Genomic DNA, 16,591 nt, shown 5'->3' with positions numbered 1-16,591 from the left:
TGTTACATTTAGCACTGCCCTTTGCCTTCTCAACTACACCTCTACATTTCCATTTAAATTGGGTCTCACAATCCCATTCTTGGGTTTGGAACATCCTGCTTGACTTTGTATCATACTAAAGTAGAGTGTAGAACAACCTTTGTCAGCCTAGCACTCTCCATATGAGTTGGACTACAACTCCCATAATCCCCCTGCCAGTTGGGAGTTGTAGCCCAACACATCTGGAAGGCACCAGGTTGGGGAACGCTGGTGTAGTAGGGGATCACTTCACTGCATTAGATATTATAGGCACTTGATCAGTTAATACTATTCCTTAACATACTTTCAAAGCTGAGGGCTGAGCAGGAAGGAAGACCTTATGGGTTAAGAAACAGGCAAATTGGAAAGGGCATAACCTGAATTATATAATGTTTGAAATTATAATTATGCCTTTTATTTTCCTGTATTGTAAATGCTGGAATAACTACTGCTGCCTACTTTTTTGGAATAACTACTGCTAGGGTGACCATATGGAAAGGAGGACAGGGCTCCTGCATCTTTAACAGTTGTGATGAAGAGGAAATTTCAGCAGGTGTCATTTGTATGCATGCAGCACCTGGTGAAATTCCCTCTTCATCACAACTGTTATACAGTACAGGAGCCCTGTCCTCCTTTTCATATGGTCACCCTTACACTATTGTATAACCCATCCACTGGGCTCCCACTGGCATTTACAGCAAAGCCCACTGTCCACTGCATACTATCCCCTGCAAGCCGCTTCCACTTAGGGATTTATTTATTTATTTAAAACATTTATATCCTTCCCTATATCAATAAAATGTAAACTTTCTAGAAATTGTGAGGACTTGGGAGGGGGGGAAACTGTTGTTGTTTTTCCGGGGGAGGGGAGGAAATATGGGAAATTGGGGGAAATTAAAAAAATAACCAATATTTTGGTGTTTGAAGACCGCCTTCCCCAACCTGCTGCCCTCCAGATATTTTGGATTCAGCTCCCATCAACCTCAGGCAGCATGGCCAATGGTCAGGAATGTTGGACATTTGGAGGACACCAGGTTGGGGAGGGCTGCTTCAGGAACATAAAACAGCCTTTCTGTTCCAGAAGTTATTTTATATATAAATTAGGTCTCATCGACACCTTGAGGCCTTGTGGGAAAGGGAGGAAGGGAGGATCCCGGGCTTACCTGCTTCCGGGATTGTCCCCCTGTGTCTAAATGCCAGCACGACATCCTAGAAGACAAGAGGGACGTTCTGGTATGGCTTTTTTTTAAAAAAAAGAAGAAGAAGAGCCATTGCAAAATTGCGCGGGTGTGATCCTGTGCCAAAAGAAAGTATTTTTTTTCTTTTTTTTTAAAAAAAAAAACCCCTTAAAACTCAGTGCCCCAACATGCCAAAAGCCATCCTGGGGTTGGCGAAAATCCTGCCCTCTCACTCCCAATGGGCACAGAGTCCCCACACACAGCTCTGTGCCTGTTTGAAGAGCCCCACTAATCACAGGGAGGAGGGAGAACCCGAGAGCACTCACTACACCGCCCACGGTCCTCGGGGTTGTCTGGGACCACGGGAAAAATCAGGAAAACCATGGTCCTGGTTATCCCAGAACAACTGAGAGGTCATCCTTGGTTGACCCCAGAGTCCCCTGTGCATCATTTGGATGCACAGGGATGACTTCGTGCTGACCCCAGGATAACTGGCTGGTGTAGATTAGGCCTTAGTTAGCTCATAAAATTATCATTATATTTTAAACTTTTTAAAATGTTTAAACTCAATAAATTTGTCATTGTTGTCTGGATAGATTAGAACTACATTAAATGATGGCTACAACATCAGAAACATAAGACTCTATAGGACAATCCGAAATAGTCAAGAATGCACATTTACTGTCAAGAATGCACAATGGTGATTCTACTCACATGTTGGGAAACGGAGCATAAATGTCTATCAGTAAAATATACTTGAGTTCAATAATGGTAATAGGGAATGAAAGTAATAAATATGCTGGGAATCTAACAGAGAGGATAAAAAAATCATTCAGGTATGCTTTAAGGTGAATTCCTGCACTGAGCAGGGGGTTGGACTCGATGGCCTTATAGGCCCCTTCCAACTGTACTATTCTGTGATTCTATGATTCCCACCCCCATGGATTCATTATTGCCAGACATTGTACATCTCTAGCCTTTTTATAAAAGTGTTCTTATTACATAGTTTTTAGAAACAATTTTGGGGGAGTAAAGGCTAGGAAACAATACACAAATACTTTGCCTTAAATTCTAAAATTTTAAATAAAATTCTAAATAAATTCTAACGTAAAATATTTCATAATCCAAAGCTGTACATATATTTTTTAGAAAAAACAAAAACAACCATTGCCAGAATATGTTGTGCTGCTACTATTTCTTTTCTCCCCCAGCAATGGCTAGTTTGATATGGGAGCATGTATGCGCATGGACAAGGAACAGCGGGGACCAAGTGGGAAGGCATGGCAGATTTCATCAACGAAATCTGGGCAGAAGAGGGGCAATGTACACCATGCACCAAATGGGGACAGAAAGAGAGGAAGCAGGTGTTTTCCTAGGTGAAGCCTTAATCGTTGCCCCTAAACTAAATCTAAAGCCGTAACCCTGCCAGTAGCAATTTAAACCAGGGATCTGAAGCCAGATCTGAAGCCATAACCCTGCCAGGAGCCCTTCAAATCAGGAATCTGAAGCCAGATCTGAAGCCATAACCCTGTCAGGAGCCCTTTAAACTGGCAGATGGTGAGACCAGATCTGGCCCCACTGTATTTTTATCTGGATCCTCATCCCACATCAAAATATTTGGTAACATTTTCACTCATTTCAGGTTGTAGGAGAGAGCTTCCACACTTTAATGCCATCTCACCCATTTTTTTATTTTGTAAAGGAATATATTTGCATGTAATACTATGCCTGAGAATATGTGTTCCGTAGATGGGAAGCCCTTGCTGTTAGACGGTGCTAATTCTACTATGGAGCATGAACATTCTTGAGGAGATCAGTTAGTGAAGCAAAATATAATTCCGGGAAAAAGAACGCCCTCTATGAATACAGAAATGGACCACCTCTGTTATAAACTCGTATAAAAACAGTGGATGCTTTATTCTTCCATGTTACTGAGACTTAGTAGAGTTGGGTTTCCTATATGAATAGAGATTTACGTGAAATAAATAACCCCTCGAAGGAAGTCCATCATGGAATGTTTATGCAGTCACTGCACAGCCTATATTTATGCACGAAGAATAAAGATGCAGCCTTTCATGTGAAAAGCATTTTAAGGAAAACCCTTGTTTGTCTTAGACTCCAAAGGTAGTAATTTTAAGGCATAATTCAGACCCAAATGGGCAGCTGTGGTAGCTTAATTGCTAAGTGTTTTGTTTAGTTATTCTTGTAGAGAATCATCATTCCACACAGTATGCTTTAAGAGCTGGCAAAATTCAAACACAGTTAAAACCTGAGGAATTAAGTGGTTTTTATTTTTACACTGTTCCTTTATGTGTGTGTGTGTGTGTGTGTGTGTTCGCTCCCGCGCGCGCACACACACACTGATACTGCACCATCTGCATTCATTCTATACAGTCTACACGGGGCTTGCTCACATGCTGTTACTAACAAGCACCAGTGTTTGTCGTCTGGTGAAGGTTCCGTTGCTCTGAATACTCTTTCACCTGAGCAGAAGAGGGCATTGCTCCTGGAGACAGTGCAAAAGACGGCTCCTGATCCCGACAGCTGCCTTGGACAGCTGCCAAAGCATGGTGCAAAAGGGCATTGCCCATTTGGCATGAGCTCAGCAGCCATCTGGTTGAGCTGCTTATCCAACTTTATTTCATTCTCAGAAGGAGGGGTTGTTGCCATCCCATTGGGCGTCAACAGAGTGAGAATTCTTAAGATCCCCACATACAGATTCCTAGAACAGATTCTCAAGATCCCCACATACAGATTCCTAGAACTGCTTTGTGCAGTTGCTGTGGCTTGCCGACTCGCTCACCTCCCATAAAGTTGCCCCTGCAATCTGGGCAGGCCCAGCTGTTTTATTGTTTGAAAGCAGGGAAAACTTCAATCTTCTACGAATGTGCGTTATTAAGGCAAAACAGGCCTAGTTACCGGTGGGTTGAGTTACAGCAGGGTTGAGCAACTAAGGCCATCGCTAGACCAGAGCCTGGAGGAGGGAGGATCTCATGATATGGTGATCGCAAGATCCTCACCCCAGTCTACACATGCCGTGCGAAGTCCCAGGAGGGCGGAGGATGTCGTGCCCGCCATTTTTTTCCCTTCAAGATGAGTGCTCGAGTGCTTCGGTATTTTATGGTGTTTTTATTTGTGTTGTACCCCGGCTCAAACCAGAGGGAGAGGCGGGTAACAAATAAATTTATTATTATTATTATTATTATTATTATTATTATTATTATTATTATTATTATTAGTGAGTTAATATATATATATACCTCCTGCTCCCCCACCCACCCCCTGATGGGCACAGAGCTCCTTTCTGTTTTGGACTCCCTATGAAATCTGGGAGAATTTCATTCCCCCACCCTCAGAAAATATTCATTGAGATGCCCCCCCACAACTTCACCACCCACAAATAGAGGTTAATTTGGGGGTGTAACTGTGGATCCAGATTTAATATCATTTAGGGCTCAATCCTATGCATATTTAGGGCCTTGCTAGACCTGCCGGGATAAGCCGGCAGGGAGGCGGGGCGACGGCGTGCAAACTTTAACGCGCGCCGCCCAGCCTCCTAGACGCACAACGCGCAGGGACGACGGAAGCCCTGCAGCGCCGGCCATTTTTTAAAAAGTTTAAAGGGGCCACGTGCGCCCGAAGACTGCGGAGAAGGTAAGGGTTTTTTATTAGTTAACCCCCCCCCATCCGCTCCTGATCCCTTCCTGATCTTTCTCTCCCTCCATGTCCCGTGTGTCGTCTCCCCTCCTTTTCCCTCCGTGTGTGTGTGTGTGTGTCCTGTGTCATCTCCCCTCCTTTTCCCTCCGTGCGTGTGTCCTGTGTCATCTCCCCTCCTTTTCCCTCCGTGCGTGTGTCCTGTGTCATCTCCCCTCCTTTTCCCTCCGTGCGTGCGTGTGTGTGTCCTGTGTCGTCTCCCCTCCTTTTCCCTCCCGGGATCTCCCCGGCCGATGGGCACAGCGCTCAGCGCTGTGGCCAGTCCGCGGCTTTTTGTGGCTACTCGTGAGTAAGCGATTAGCCGCAAAAAGCCACGGAAGTCCCTAGACCTTCCCCAGCTCCGGCCTCAGGCCGGAGCTGGGGAAAAGGCGCGCCATAAGCGAATTCGCTTATGGCGCGTTGGAGAAGGCCTCAGCGCGGCCTGTCTCCGGATTCCCCTGTGCGTCATCTGGACGCACAGCAGGGAAGCCGGGACAGAAGGCGCGCTAAGGCCTCGTCTAGGAAGGCCCTCAGACAGTAAACATGCATAGCTATGCTGGCTTGGGGAGTGTGGGAGTTGTAGGACTGTTTCTCTTCAGACATGCATTGGATTGCACCCTTAATATTGCTGGAGGAAGTAACAGTACTCCTAGTCCTTCCTGCAATGGGCTTGGCACCAAGTCTATAAGCCCACTGCTTCCTTCTTTGTCCAATCTGAACTAACAACAGAGTTTCCTTCAATTTTAAGTGGACCAAAATTTCTCAAGAGAATTTTCATTCCTACCCCCAAACTGTTGAAGTTTTCCACCACTGAGAAAATATTTGGTGGATAATTTGGGGAGGCCATTTTCATTCAGCCCTAATGTAGACCCTCATCAAACTGTGTAGGGATATATATTTTTTACACCACATGCACTTTTCATTGCAGATTTTACACAGAACTGGACCCAAAACATACTCCTACTGGGAGATTGCCATCTGCATATTACTGAACAATGCCCTCAAATTTCAGCCTCTTAACATCTACTGATTGCTTTCTGTATACAAAAAATATCCCCCCAAAACTCCAACGGTTTTCTTGGTTCTGGGACAGTTTTTGTCTCAACTAATTTAATATGTTGGGATAAAAAAACATTTCAAGAAAAGCTGATCCAAGGAAGCAAATCTGAATGCCCACAGGGAGTTTTCTTGAAAAGAAAAGGAAAAAAAAAAAAGGCTGGACAAAAAGTACCCCAACAAATTTATTGACTTTTCCCATTGGGGTGCTTTTTTTTCTTCTTTTTGCTTTTTTAGTCCCAGCCAATTTGGGGGTAAAAATGTACCATTGGGATAAAAAAAATGTATGAGAAAAAATAAGTAAAATTAAGTGCTACTCTTCTGAAGCCACATGTATAGCTTTGTTTGGGGGACATTTTACTAGCCCAAGCTGCATTACCAATTATGTCAATTCTTTTGGTTTTGTTCCATGAAGGTTAAAATTAGCAAGTGTTATTAGCTACATGATAGGGTAGCAAACCGGTTACCTTCTGTATATTAGCTAAGGTACATGCCATGATCACAGGAGTTAATCGTATTAAACATGATGTCCCTAGAGATTTTTTTTTTTTACAAGGAGTTCTGGTAATTGCACTACATTGCATACAAGATTAGTATACGGTGTTCTTTATCTCCAGGATGCAGAATGCTTTGGCTCAATGTAAGTACAACTAACAATACAACTAGAGACAATTGTTTGGGGGATGCTGGAATTCAGCTATCCTCCTTAAAGCCGAGTGTTTTCTGACTTCATTTTCTGCTGTAAGAAATGGATAATCCCCAGGTTATTTGAATTGTACCCCACGTCACTCCACCACAATCTCTTCAAACTTCTCTTCTCTCATGTGTAGAGGGAGGTTTGGATCTGAGTATTGATTAGTCAGGCTATGCATCCCTGCAGTTAAATTAGACTGCTTGTAGAAGGTATTTTAAGGTGAGATGATGACCTATATTCTACTCTGTCTCTAGTATCTCATTCCCTGTGCATCCCTGTTGCCCAGTATTGTACAGATGCATGATAAACCAATTAGTGCAGCCACAGAAAGCAAAGCTTTGTGCAGAACTTTCTATAGAAAGCGTTGTAAGGATTTCTCATAGTCCATGGTTAAGTCGGCCTGTTTTCTTTTCCTCCAGTGTCCTCTGTATTTTTCAATAGAATATTGTAGGACCTTAGGGTGACCTATGGAAAGGAGGACAGAGCTCCTGTATCTTTAACAGTTGTATTGAAAAGGGAACGTCAGCAGGTGTCATTCGTATGCATGCAGCACCTGGTGAAATTCCCTCTTCATCACAACAGTTAAAGTTGCATGAGCCCTGCCCTCTTTTGTATCTGGTCACTCTAGTACAGCTCCTGCACTTTAACTGTAGTAATGAAGAGGGAATTTCACCAGGTGCTGCATGCATACGAATGACACCTGCTGAGATTCCCTTTTCTATACAACTGCTAAAGAGATGGGAGCCCTGTCCTCCTTTCCATATGTTCACCCAATTTTAGGATATATATATATATATATATATATATATATATATATATATGGGGTGGAAAATAAATGTTCAGATTGTTTTCCTAAGAGGAGGATGTGCCAGCCCCAAATATGATATTTCTGGAAGTGTGGCTGTCCTACTTACAGATAAGACAACCTCGGTCTTATTTTCCAGTTAGCCAAGTAATGAATAGCTTGTTTCCCTCTCCTTTGAGGGGAGTCTTATTTGGAATTTTGGAATGAACAGGGATTACAGTTCTTTCAGGCATGTGCAGATTTCAGGTGGATTGCAGGGATGGTTTGGCTGCAATGTTGGGTCTCTCTGATAAAGGAAACTGGTGAGGCTTCATCACAAGAAGCATAAAAGGAATAAGGGAGTGGAGGCATTATTCAGGGTATAGGTCTGCTAGGCCATTTCTACACCTGCCTTTTCCCCCAGGATCATCCTGGGATCATCCCTCTGTATCCAAATGCCACACAGGGGATCCCGGGTGCAGGCAGGGAGGATCCCTCCATTTGCCTGGGACAATCCTTAGGTATAAAAAGGGCTTTAGTCTTATCACTCAGCAGAATGCATTCCTGTTCATAGATTAGCCTGCTCAGACAGGCCAGTGACTGCTTCTGCACAGGTCTCACAGATCACAACTTTTAAACTATGTGCCCATCTTTTTCTACAGATATAATCTGAAACTACTGTCAAACTGGTGTAATGACTATGGATTCTCCCAAAGAATGCTAGGAATTGTACCTTTGTAAAATCACAGAAACATCTTTGCCAGAGATACCTCCACTCCCACCCACAACTCAAAGATCTACAATTCTCAGAGTTTCCTGGTAGCTAAGGATAGACAAATCACTCTACAGCTGATCCAAGTCAGTTTTACATGTATTTAATCACAGGGCTGTTATCTCCAATTTCTACATCAGTCTGCAGTTGTTGCACAAATACTGGCAATTGTTTTCATACACATTTCCCCCTTAAATATACATTTTGTATCCAGGTTTTCCAAATATATGCATTTTGCAACTTTCCCTCATATACATATTTTCGTATGCAGTTTTCTATCACAAAATTCACCACCCAAAAGATAACTGTGTTCTGATCAGCATACTAGTCCAGGAAGTGTGAATTAGATAAGCTTGCTTTAAAATGCAGAGAAGGGGCTCCTCTAAATAAGCAATTTATTGCATGCCCATGACTGGTCAGTCATGGAAGTTTGTGGGTCCATTACACAATGTCATCAATGACCAGGACATCTCCTGTGCTATCCTCTGGAATTCCTGCTATTAAAAGGACCACAGATGATGTGGTAATATCTGGGGAAAGTGGGATCTGCCAGTGTGTAAGTGTTGTGCAATAATTCTGCCACTAGATGGCAGTGACCAATGGAAGTGAACAGAGTACACAGAAAGGGGAAGTATTCAATCCAAACCGTGTGGTCACCCATATAATTGAGCCGATTGCAATCCCAGAAAGAAAGAATAAAGCCCTGGTAAGGCAGAGGGATTTTTTTAAAAAAAAATGTAGAGGAGCTCAAAACTGCATTGTGCACCATCTTTACTGGTAGGCCGCTGCAACAGTTCAACAGTTTGAAACTGATTTAAATTTGTGTTAGGGCAACAAGAATCTATTTGAAGAAATAAGTTATATTTTGGCACATCTACCAACCTATATTAAGGAACCTTAAAGGAACAAGAAAGCAGGCTTTTCATTCAACTACTTTTGAATAAAACTGGTTTGATACATACCCTATCAGTTTTCCCTTCAGTTTGATTACTTGTGCGGCTGCGTGCATCATGGTCATCTTCAAGATCAGATACATCTTCTAGTTCTTCTGGGGTCTGTCAAAAGAATGTGGCATCACTGTTAGGGTGAACTCAGTTCCAGTCTGGAAATTAACTAGTCTACCGTGATATTTTTTAAGACTTCTGCCAGTGACCATACACTAGTCCTGGACTAAAGCCTGTTGTCCCAATATGGTTTGAAGATGTCAAAGACCTGCAACAGCAACCAAGCCTCCACCTGGACCTCATATCATAGAATCATAGAATAGTAGAGTTGGAAGGGTCCTACCCACTGCTAAGTGCAGGGGGCCTGGAGTGCTACTCCCTTCACACAATGGATGTGCATAGAAGAAAATTAGCAACACATGGGGGGATAGGAACTCCATCGAATATGCTCTCCTGCACAGAGATACGTTTCTATGAACAATAGGGTAATACAACAACCAGAGATAAATGCATCCAGCTATCCAAATTAGACTGTGTCCCTATTTAATCCAAGTCCCTTATCCAAGCAGTAACTATCATTGGCCCGGTTCTCTCAATCAGTTCCAGCATCCCTAATTCTTTCTTTCCTCTTGGACTCTGGGCTTATTTCTTTTCTTCTCTCTCTCTCTCTCCCCCTTTGGCTTATATCTTCTAAAATTATTAATTTTATTCTCCCTAGCTCCAACCAATCAGGAGCGTAGGTAGATTCTTATTCATTTCTGCAAACTAAGGCCTTAGCTAGACCTAGCGGCCTAGCGGGGTAGAGGGGTGAAGATCCCGCAATATTTTTATTGCAAGATCTCCCCATCAGTACACACATGGCATGTGATGACCTCAGAGGAAGAGGTGTCGTGCCCGCCATATTCTTTTTTTTTCTTAAAGGGACAGCAGCGCACAAACGCTTGTGTACAAAGGGTGAGTGATTTTTTAAAAAATATTTACTTTCCCCACCCCCGATGGGCGCAGCGCTTCTGAGGAGTACTGCGCACCTTGCGCGGGTCCTGGCTCCTCATGAGGAGCCAGGACAAACTGTGGCGCCTGGCCATATGTTCCACGGTCTCGGGCTCAGCCTGAGACCATGGCAAAACTGGGCCTAAAGGGGAGGGCGAGATCCCAGAGCAAGGGAGGGATCATCCCTCCCTGATCCTGGGATCCCCTGTTCATCATGTGGACACACAGGGATGATCCCAGGGATCACCCCGGGATTTCACCCCATCTAGCTATAGCCTAAGTTTCTGTTTCCTGGATTCTCTCATCCTCAAAACTTTGGTTGAACTTTATAACCTCCTGCTCTTCTGAGCACAACCTCCAGACCTCTACATTCTAACTAAACCTTTGACCTCTAAAGTATTCATATTTTGCCTGAAACTGACGAGCAAACACACACACACACACACAAAGATTTAACCCCATAATATCCTAAAACTGAACAAATACAATCATGGAGTACAGTTTTGTCCCTCACAGCCCCCCTCCCATAGCATCACACCACCCTGGAAGCTCCCAACCACAGTTAAGCTAACCAGATGATGGGCAGGGCTCCATTTTTCTTTTTAAAACTTTTTGTAATAGGATAGTGGCTGCACTGAGAAACAAAGGGCTGGCTAAGGCTGCAGCTGTCTGTCATCGTCTTTTTCCCCAGAATGCTTCTGAGCCCTGATATAGGAAACTGGAAATCATACTAGAGAAATGACAACAGGAAGTTGCTACAGCCTTAGATGGTGCTTTGCTTCACAGTGCAACCACCACTCTACTAAAAAAAATGTGTCAATGTTGTTTTTAAAGAAAGTGAGCCCTTCTGTGGGCCCCAGCATTTCCTTCACTATGCAGGAAGCTGATGCTGGGCTTGGATGTGGGATTATTTATATAAACGTTCTCTGTAAGCAATCCCAATCACTCTCTTTCACACATGCTCATTCATTCATTCATTCATTCACACTTACTCATTCAAGCACTCAATGCTCCTATACACTATTCATATGCCAGAGCCACACACACTGAACCCAATTCAATCACCCTTCCCATGTTCCCCTTCCTTGTGAATCCTTTACAGTCATTCCATTGACACAGCAGGGGGAAGTGCGCAATTTACAGAGACTTCAAAAATTGCGCAATTCCCATAAGGTCAATGGCAGCCACCATTGACTCTGGGAAGAAGTGCGCAGTTTTGGTGTGAGGGAGGGTGGCTGCTGAGCACTCTAGGCGCATGGCGGGCTCTAGAGCAGGGTGCTCGTAACATCCCGACTTGCCACTGAGCACATCCCTATGTCATCAGCTATCCCACAACTGAAGACCTGTGAATATGGTTCAGCAGTGCACACCTAGCAAAATGCTTTAACTGGATCGAGCCCACACCGTTTAATAGCTGACCAACACATCCAATGAGCCTGGCCTCTTCTTCACTAAAGCTCTTTGCCCTCTGTCACTAGGGTTTGTGTGCAGACATTTTAAAAAATAAAATAAAAATAATCTAAGCAGCAGCAATGTTCATAAACACCCCATAAGATCTCACAGCTGCAGTCAGAGCACTTACACACAAGAACTTCAAACACAGCACCTGGCATTTACCACTTTCCTCATTTCTCTTATTCTGGAGTAAGGGTTGACAGAAACAAGTGGTTCTGTCAATTGCACACTCTATGGTTTAATTTAACACTTTACTTGTCTCTCTATGACCGTAGCAAGTGCCCTAGATAATTATCCAAGCTTGACTTTGCAAATATAGATTTTAGTTATATTCTTTATTGCTTCATGTTAATCACCTGTTGTTTGATACAGACAATTAGGTAATCCTTCTCTTTTTTGCTGGGATTAAAAGGTACCTGCATTTTCCAGAAAAGCATCCCACACCTTCCGGTAAGAACTCAAATGTCAGACTGAGAGAGATGGGTGGGTGCACCTCTAGTCATTTATTCATCTGTACATGTTGAGTTCTGGTGGCTTACAAAACAACACCATTTACATAGAAACAGATTGCTTAAATTTGTTCAAATGCTTTTAAGGGTGCGTATAACATATAGTGGAGTGATTGCTCATAAAGATTGTATTTTGAGCTAAGTAGGAATTTGGTTTGACTACAATTGCTCTGTGCTTATCCAGTTCCTATTTGACTTATGAGTATGGAAAAGCAAGACACTATAGCTTGTGCTTTCATAACAGCAGTAAAATTGGTGTTTTAGGATAACCAAGCCTATCTCAAACTTGTTTGCAAGCACATCTCTCACAATTTTCTCATAATCTGTAAAAGAAAAGAAAAAGAACACACTTTAGAAGCTCCTTCATTGCTTAGGAAAATATACCCAGATGTCTCAAATGCAAAAATAAGCCAGTGTCATGAGAAAATGTGATTCCTTATTTATAGCCTCACTTTAAAAAACAACAACACTCAAGCTTTTTATTTTATGACAGACAATTCTGGATAGCTTCACCACTCCTAGCCTAGGCCTTTGTGTGACATCTAATAAAACTTTGGCTATAACAAACTCTAATGACAAATAAAAATCAAGTTGTGTTAAGTTGCATTCATTAAGTGAGTCTTCCAAAAACGGTCTCTGCATCTCTGTTAAAGCTCCATCATACCAGGGGTTAACACGCTCCCTACTTTCGCTTCTCTGCCCGTGTTTTCGTTCCTCAAGTTACTTCCTCTTTTCAAAAGAGGAAGAACAGAATGAACACAAGGCCCATTGAGTCCGCTGCTCTAATGGCGCTGCTTCTCCTGCACACAGCAGGAGGGAGCAGCAATTCCGAGTTTTTTAAAAAATCAGACTTAAAGAGGAGGGGGTTGTCATGCAAAGAAGGCCAGAAGGCGCGCGGGAGGCAGATGACATCATGTGAGGGACCTGAGCAAACTCCGTGAGTGCCCAGTAATGTGCGTGCAGTAAAACGCTGATCGGATGGAGCTTTTAATGAGACATTCTCCATCTATAGATGGACCCTTTTGTTCTTAGTCCAGTCCCAATTCCATATCAGATTGCAATTTGTTTTTTAGTGTGTGTACTTCTGTGCAAGTACTTTTGTAGGCAGATTTTTAAATCTGCATTTTTGTACACACTTTTTGAACATTGTTCTTGCACACCTAATATTCAGAGGCATACTGACTGTGAACATGCAAGCAGGCCAGGCTCAAGATATTTGGCCCTCTGAGACAAAGGACAAAACGCCTTCCCCATGTGCAGAAGCCATCCTGACTGGCAGCTTAATCTTATTTCAACACTGGTGATGACACAGCAAACAGCTCTGCTACACCTGAAGGCAGCAGGTTTGCTTTGGGGATGCAGGGCAGCCTACACATGCCACACACACAGCATGGTTGTCCAACACCTCACAGCAACTCCCTGTCCAGCCACCTGCACAGTATAGTATCGTTTGGAGCCAGCATCTGCCTTCCATGAGAAGACAGGTGCAAGAGGAAGGGCTCTGGTCACTTAAGTTTCCTCCGCCCAATTTCTGAGATCCCCTCCCCCCAACCCCATTTGGCAGGTCTCCCGATTCTCTGTGTAGCATTTTCAGAGGGGTAGGTGGGCTTCTATGGGAAAGAGGCGGTGGGGAACTCCACTTCCATCAGCACAGTTGATCCAGCTTTAATCTGGATCCAACTCCATCTTCATCATCAAACAAGTGTTTTGTCACATGCTCGTTACTGGCCACTCACACATTTTCACGGGTCATTTTCATGATGCCGTCCACTTCCCGTGTGCCTCCCATTCCGTCTGCTCATTTTTCCGTCACAAAAAAAGACCCCTAAAATCTGATTCTTTTGTCTGTGATGAAACTTGTTGCCATTTCCTGCTGTGGGCAGGAGAAGCATCTGGGCAAGGTGCTTGAGCGGGTGGTTGCAGGACAACTCCACGCACTCTTGAATGAAACGGATTATCTAGATCCATTTCAATCGGGTTTCAGGCCTGGTTTTGGAACGGAAACTGCCTTGGTCGCCCTGTGGGATGACCTCTGTCGGGAGAGAGACAGGGGGAGCGCGACCCTGTTGGTTCTCCTGGACCTCTCAGCGGCCTTCGATACCATCGACCATGGTAACCTTCTGGATAGGTTGTCTGAGCTGGGAGTTGGAGGTACTGCGTTGCAGTGGTTCCGCTCCTACTTGGATGGCCGATTCCAGAAGGTGGTGCTGGGGGATTATTGCTCTGTGCCGTGGCTCCTAAGCCATGGGGTTCCACAGGACTCTATCTTCTCCCCTATGCTGTTTAACATATACATGAAGCCGCTGGGGGAGGTTATCCGGAGATGTAGACTGAGGTGTCATCAATATGCGGATGATACCTAGCTCTACCTTTCCTTTTCATCAAACCCAGGTGAGGCAGTGACTGTTCCGAACCAGTGCCTGGGCACGGTAATGGACTGGATGAGGGCTAACAAACTGAGACTCAATCTAGACAAGACAGAGGTACTGTTAGCGGGTGGTTCATCTGTCCGGCAAGGTGATGTTTACCCTGTCCTGGACGGGGTTGCACTCTCCCTAAAGGATTGGGTCCGGAGTTTGGGGGTGCTCTTGGATCCAGAACTGTCACTTGAGGCACAGGTGAACTCAGTGGCAAAGAGCACCTTTTATCAGTTTAGGCTGATATACCAACTATGCCCTTATCTGGACAGAGATAGCCTAGCTACAGTTATACATGCTCTGATAACCTCTCGCTTGGATTACTGCAATGCGTTATACGTGGGGCTGCCTTTGAAAACGGTCCGGAAGCTTCAGCTGGTACAAAACAGGGCAGCCCGTTTACTAACGGGGACTGGCCGGCGAGATCACATTACCCCAGTCCTTTTCCAGCTTCATTGGCTGCCAGTCCAGGTCCGGGCCCGATTCAAAGTGCTGGTATTGACATTTAAAGCCCTAAACGGTTTGGGTCCAGGTTATTTGAAGGAACGCTTTCTCCCATATGTATCTGCCCGGACTTTAAGATCATCTACAGCAGCCCTTCTCCGTGAGCCCCCTACCAAAGGAAGTGAGGCAGGTGGCTACTAGAAGGAGGGCTTTCTCCGCTGTGGCACCCCAGTTGTGGAATGAGCTCCCCAGAGAGGTCCGCCTGGTGCCTACACTGTACTGCTTTCATCGCCAGCTGAAGACCTTTTTATTCTCTCAGTATTTTAACACTTAATTTTAACTTAAATTTAATTTTTACTGTTTTAACTCTGTATTTTAATCTTATATCAATTTTGCTGCATGGTTGCATCCTGGTTGTGCTTTTTATACTGTATTTTGTAATTGTGCTTTTAACCTGTTGGTTGTTTTATTGTGGTTTTCATTTTTGTGAACTGCCCAGAGAGCTTTGGCTATTGGGCGGTATAAAAACGTAATAAATAAATAAATAAATAAAGCATCGCAATAAAAATGCCCACTGAATGGACCACGTGGTCGTTGCTTCCTTCCTTTTTCTTCCCCGTGTGTACACAGAGGAAGCTGCTTGTCCCTACTGTGGGACAGGAGCAGGAGGCAAAGTGACGATAGGGAAATGCAAATTGTCACCCACCTGATGACACTATGGGCCCGTTCAGAAGACACCTTAAACCATGGCTTTAACCACGGTGGTTAAAGCCATGTTTTAAGGTGTCTTCTGAAAGGGGCCTCTATGTGTTTACATTGAAAGAACACAGACTTACACCACCCTGGCCCATTGTGCTGCTCATGAAAGAAAATGTTTAAAATGTGGCTTCATTAAAATGGCATGTATTATACATGCAAGCACAAATTTTGTTGTTCTAGAGCATCCATTGCCCCCTTTTGCCTCTAACTAAAAGACAGTCACTGTAGGCAAATATGCAAAGTCAGTAGTCATAGTGAAGGGTACAAGATTAGACATCGTTTCTGGGTGTTTTTTTTTTAAAAAAAAATTCCTCAGACCCCAGAGCAACGCACAACTGGTGTTGTTTCTGTAATGCAGAAAGGACTTGACTGATCTAAATCCATCGTTTTGGTCAAAATAAATAGTGCTGCGCTTTGCATGCATTAAAATTTAGATTCCAGTGCAGCCTTTGAGAACTTAATTCAGTTCTTAAATGAGAGGATGTTGCCAAAAACAACTGAACTGAAGGGGGGAGATGGAGTGGGGGAACACTGGGGAACAGGCAGGACATTATTATTATTATTATTATTATTATTATTATTATTATTATTATTTATTTAGTTATATAGCACCATCAGTGTACATGGTGCTGTACAGAGTAAAACAGTAAATAGCGAGACCCTGCCGCATAGGCTTACAATCTAATTTTTATGAGATATTTTTATGAGATATTTTTATGACATTTTTATGAGATATTTTTTCCTCTGGGCTCGTCTACACCAAGCAGGATATTGCACTATGAAAGTGGTATGAAAGTGGTATATAAAAGGCAGGAGCCACTCTACTGCTTTATAGCGGTATTGAAGTGCTCTGACAACTGTTGGGACCCATGAGACAT

The 16,591-nt window shown here is 43.7% G+C and overlaps 1 protein-coding gene across 1 annotated transcript in view; it reads right to left on the bottom strand.

The window, feature by feature from the left end:
- The window catches only part of CTNNA3 (catenin alpha 3), a 902,456-nt gene that overhangs the window by 104,536 nt on the left and 781,329 nt on the right, over window positions 1-16,591 (bottom strand). The window contains exon 14 of the mRNA XM_063133292.1: window positions 9,158-9,250. Coding sequence (XP_062989362.1) covers window positions 9,158-9,250 — 93 coding nt within the window. The remainder of the gene's footprint in view (window positions 1-9,157; window positions 9,251-16,591) is intronic.

Source organism: Elgaria multicarinata, chromosome 8 (genome assembly GCF_023053635.1).
Source record: "Elgaria multicarinata webbii isolate HBS135686 ecotype San Diego chromosome 8, rElgMul1.1.pri, whole genome shotgun sequence".
Lineage (NCBI taxonomy): Eukaryota > Metazoa > Chordata > Lepidosauria > Squamata > Anguidae > Elgaria > Elgaria multicarinata.
Note: the sequence above shows the minus strand (reverse complement) of the source record. Positions and strands in the feature narration are given on the sequence as shown.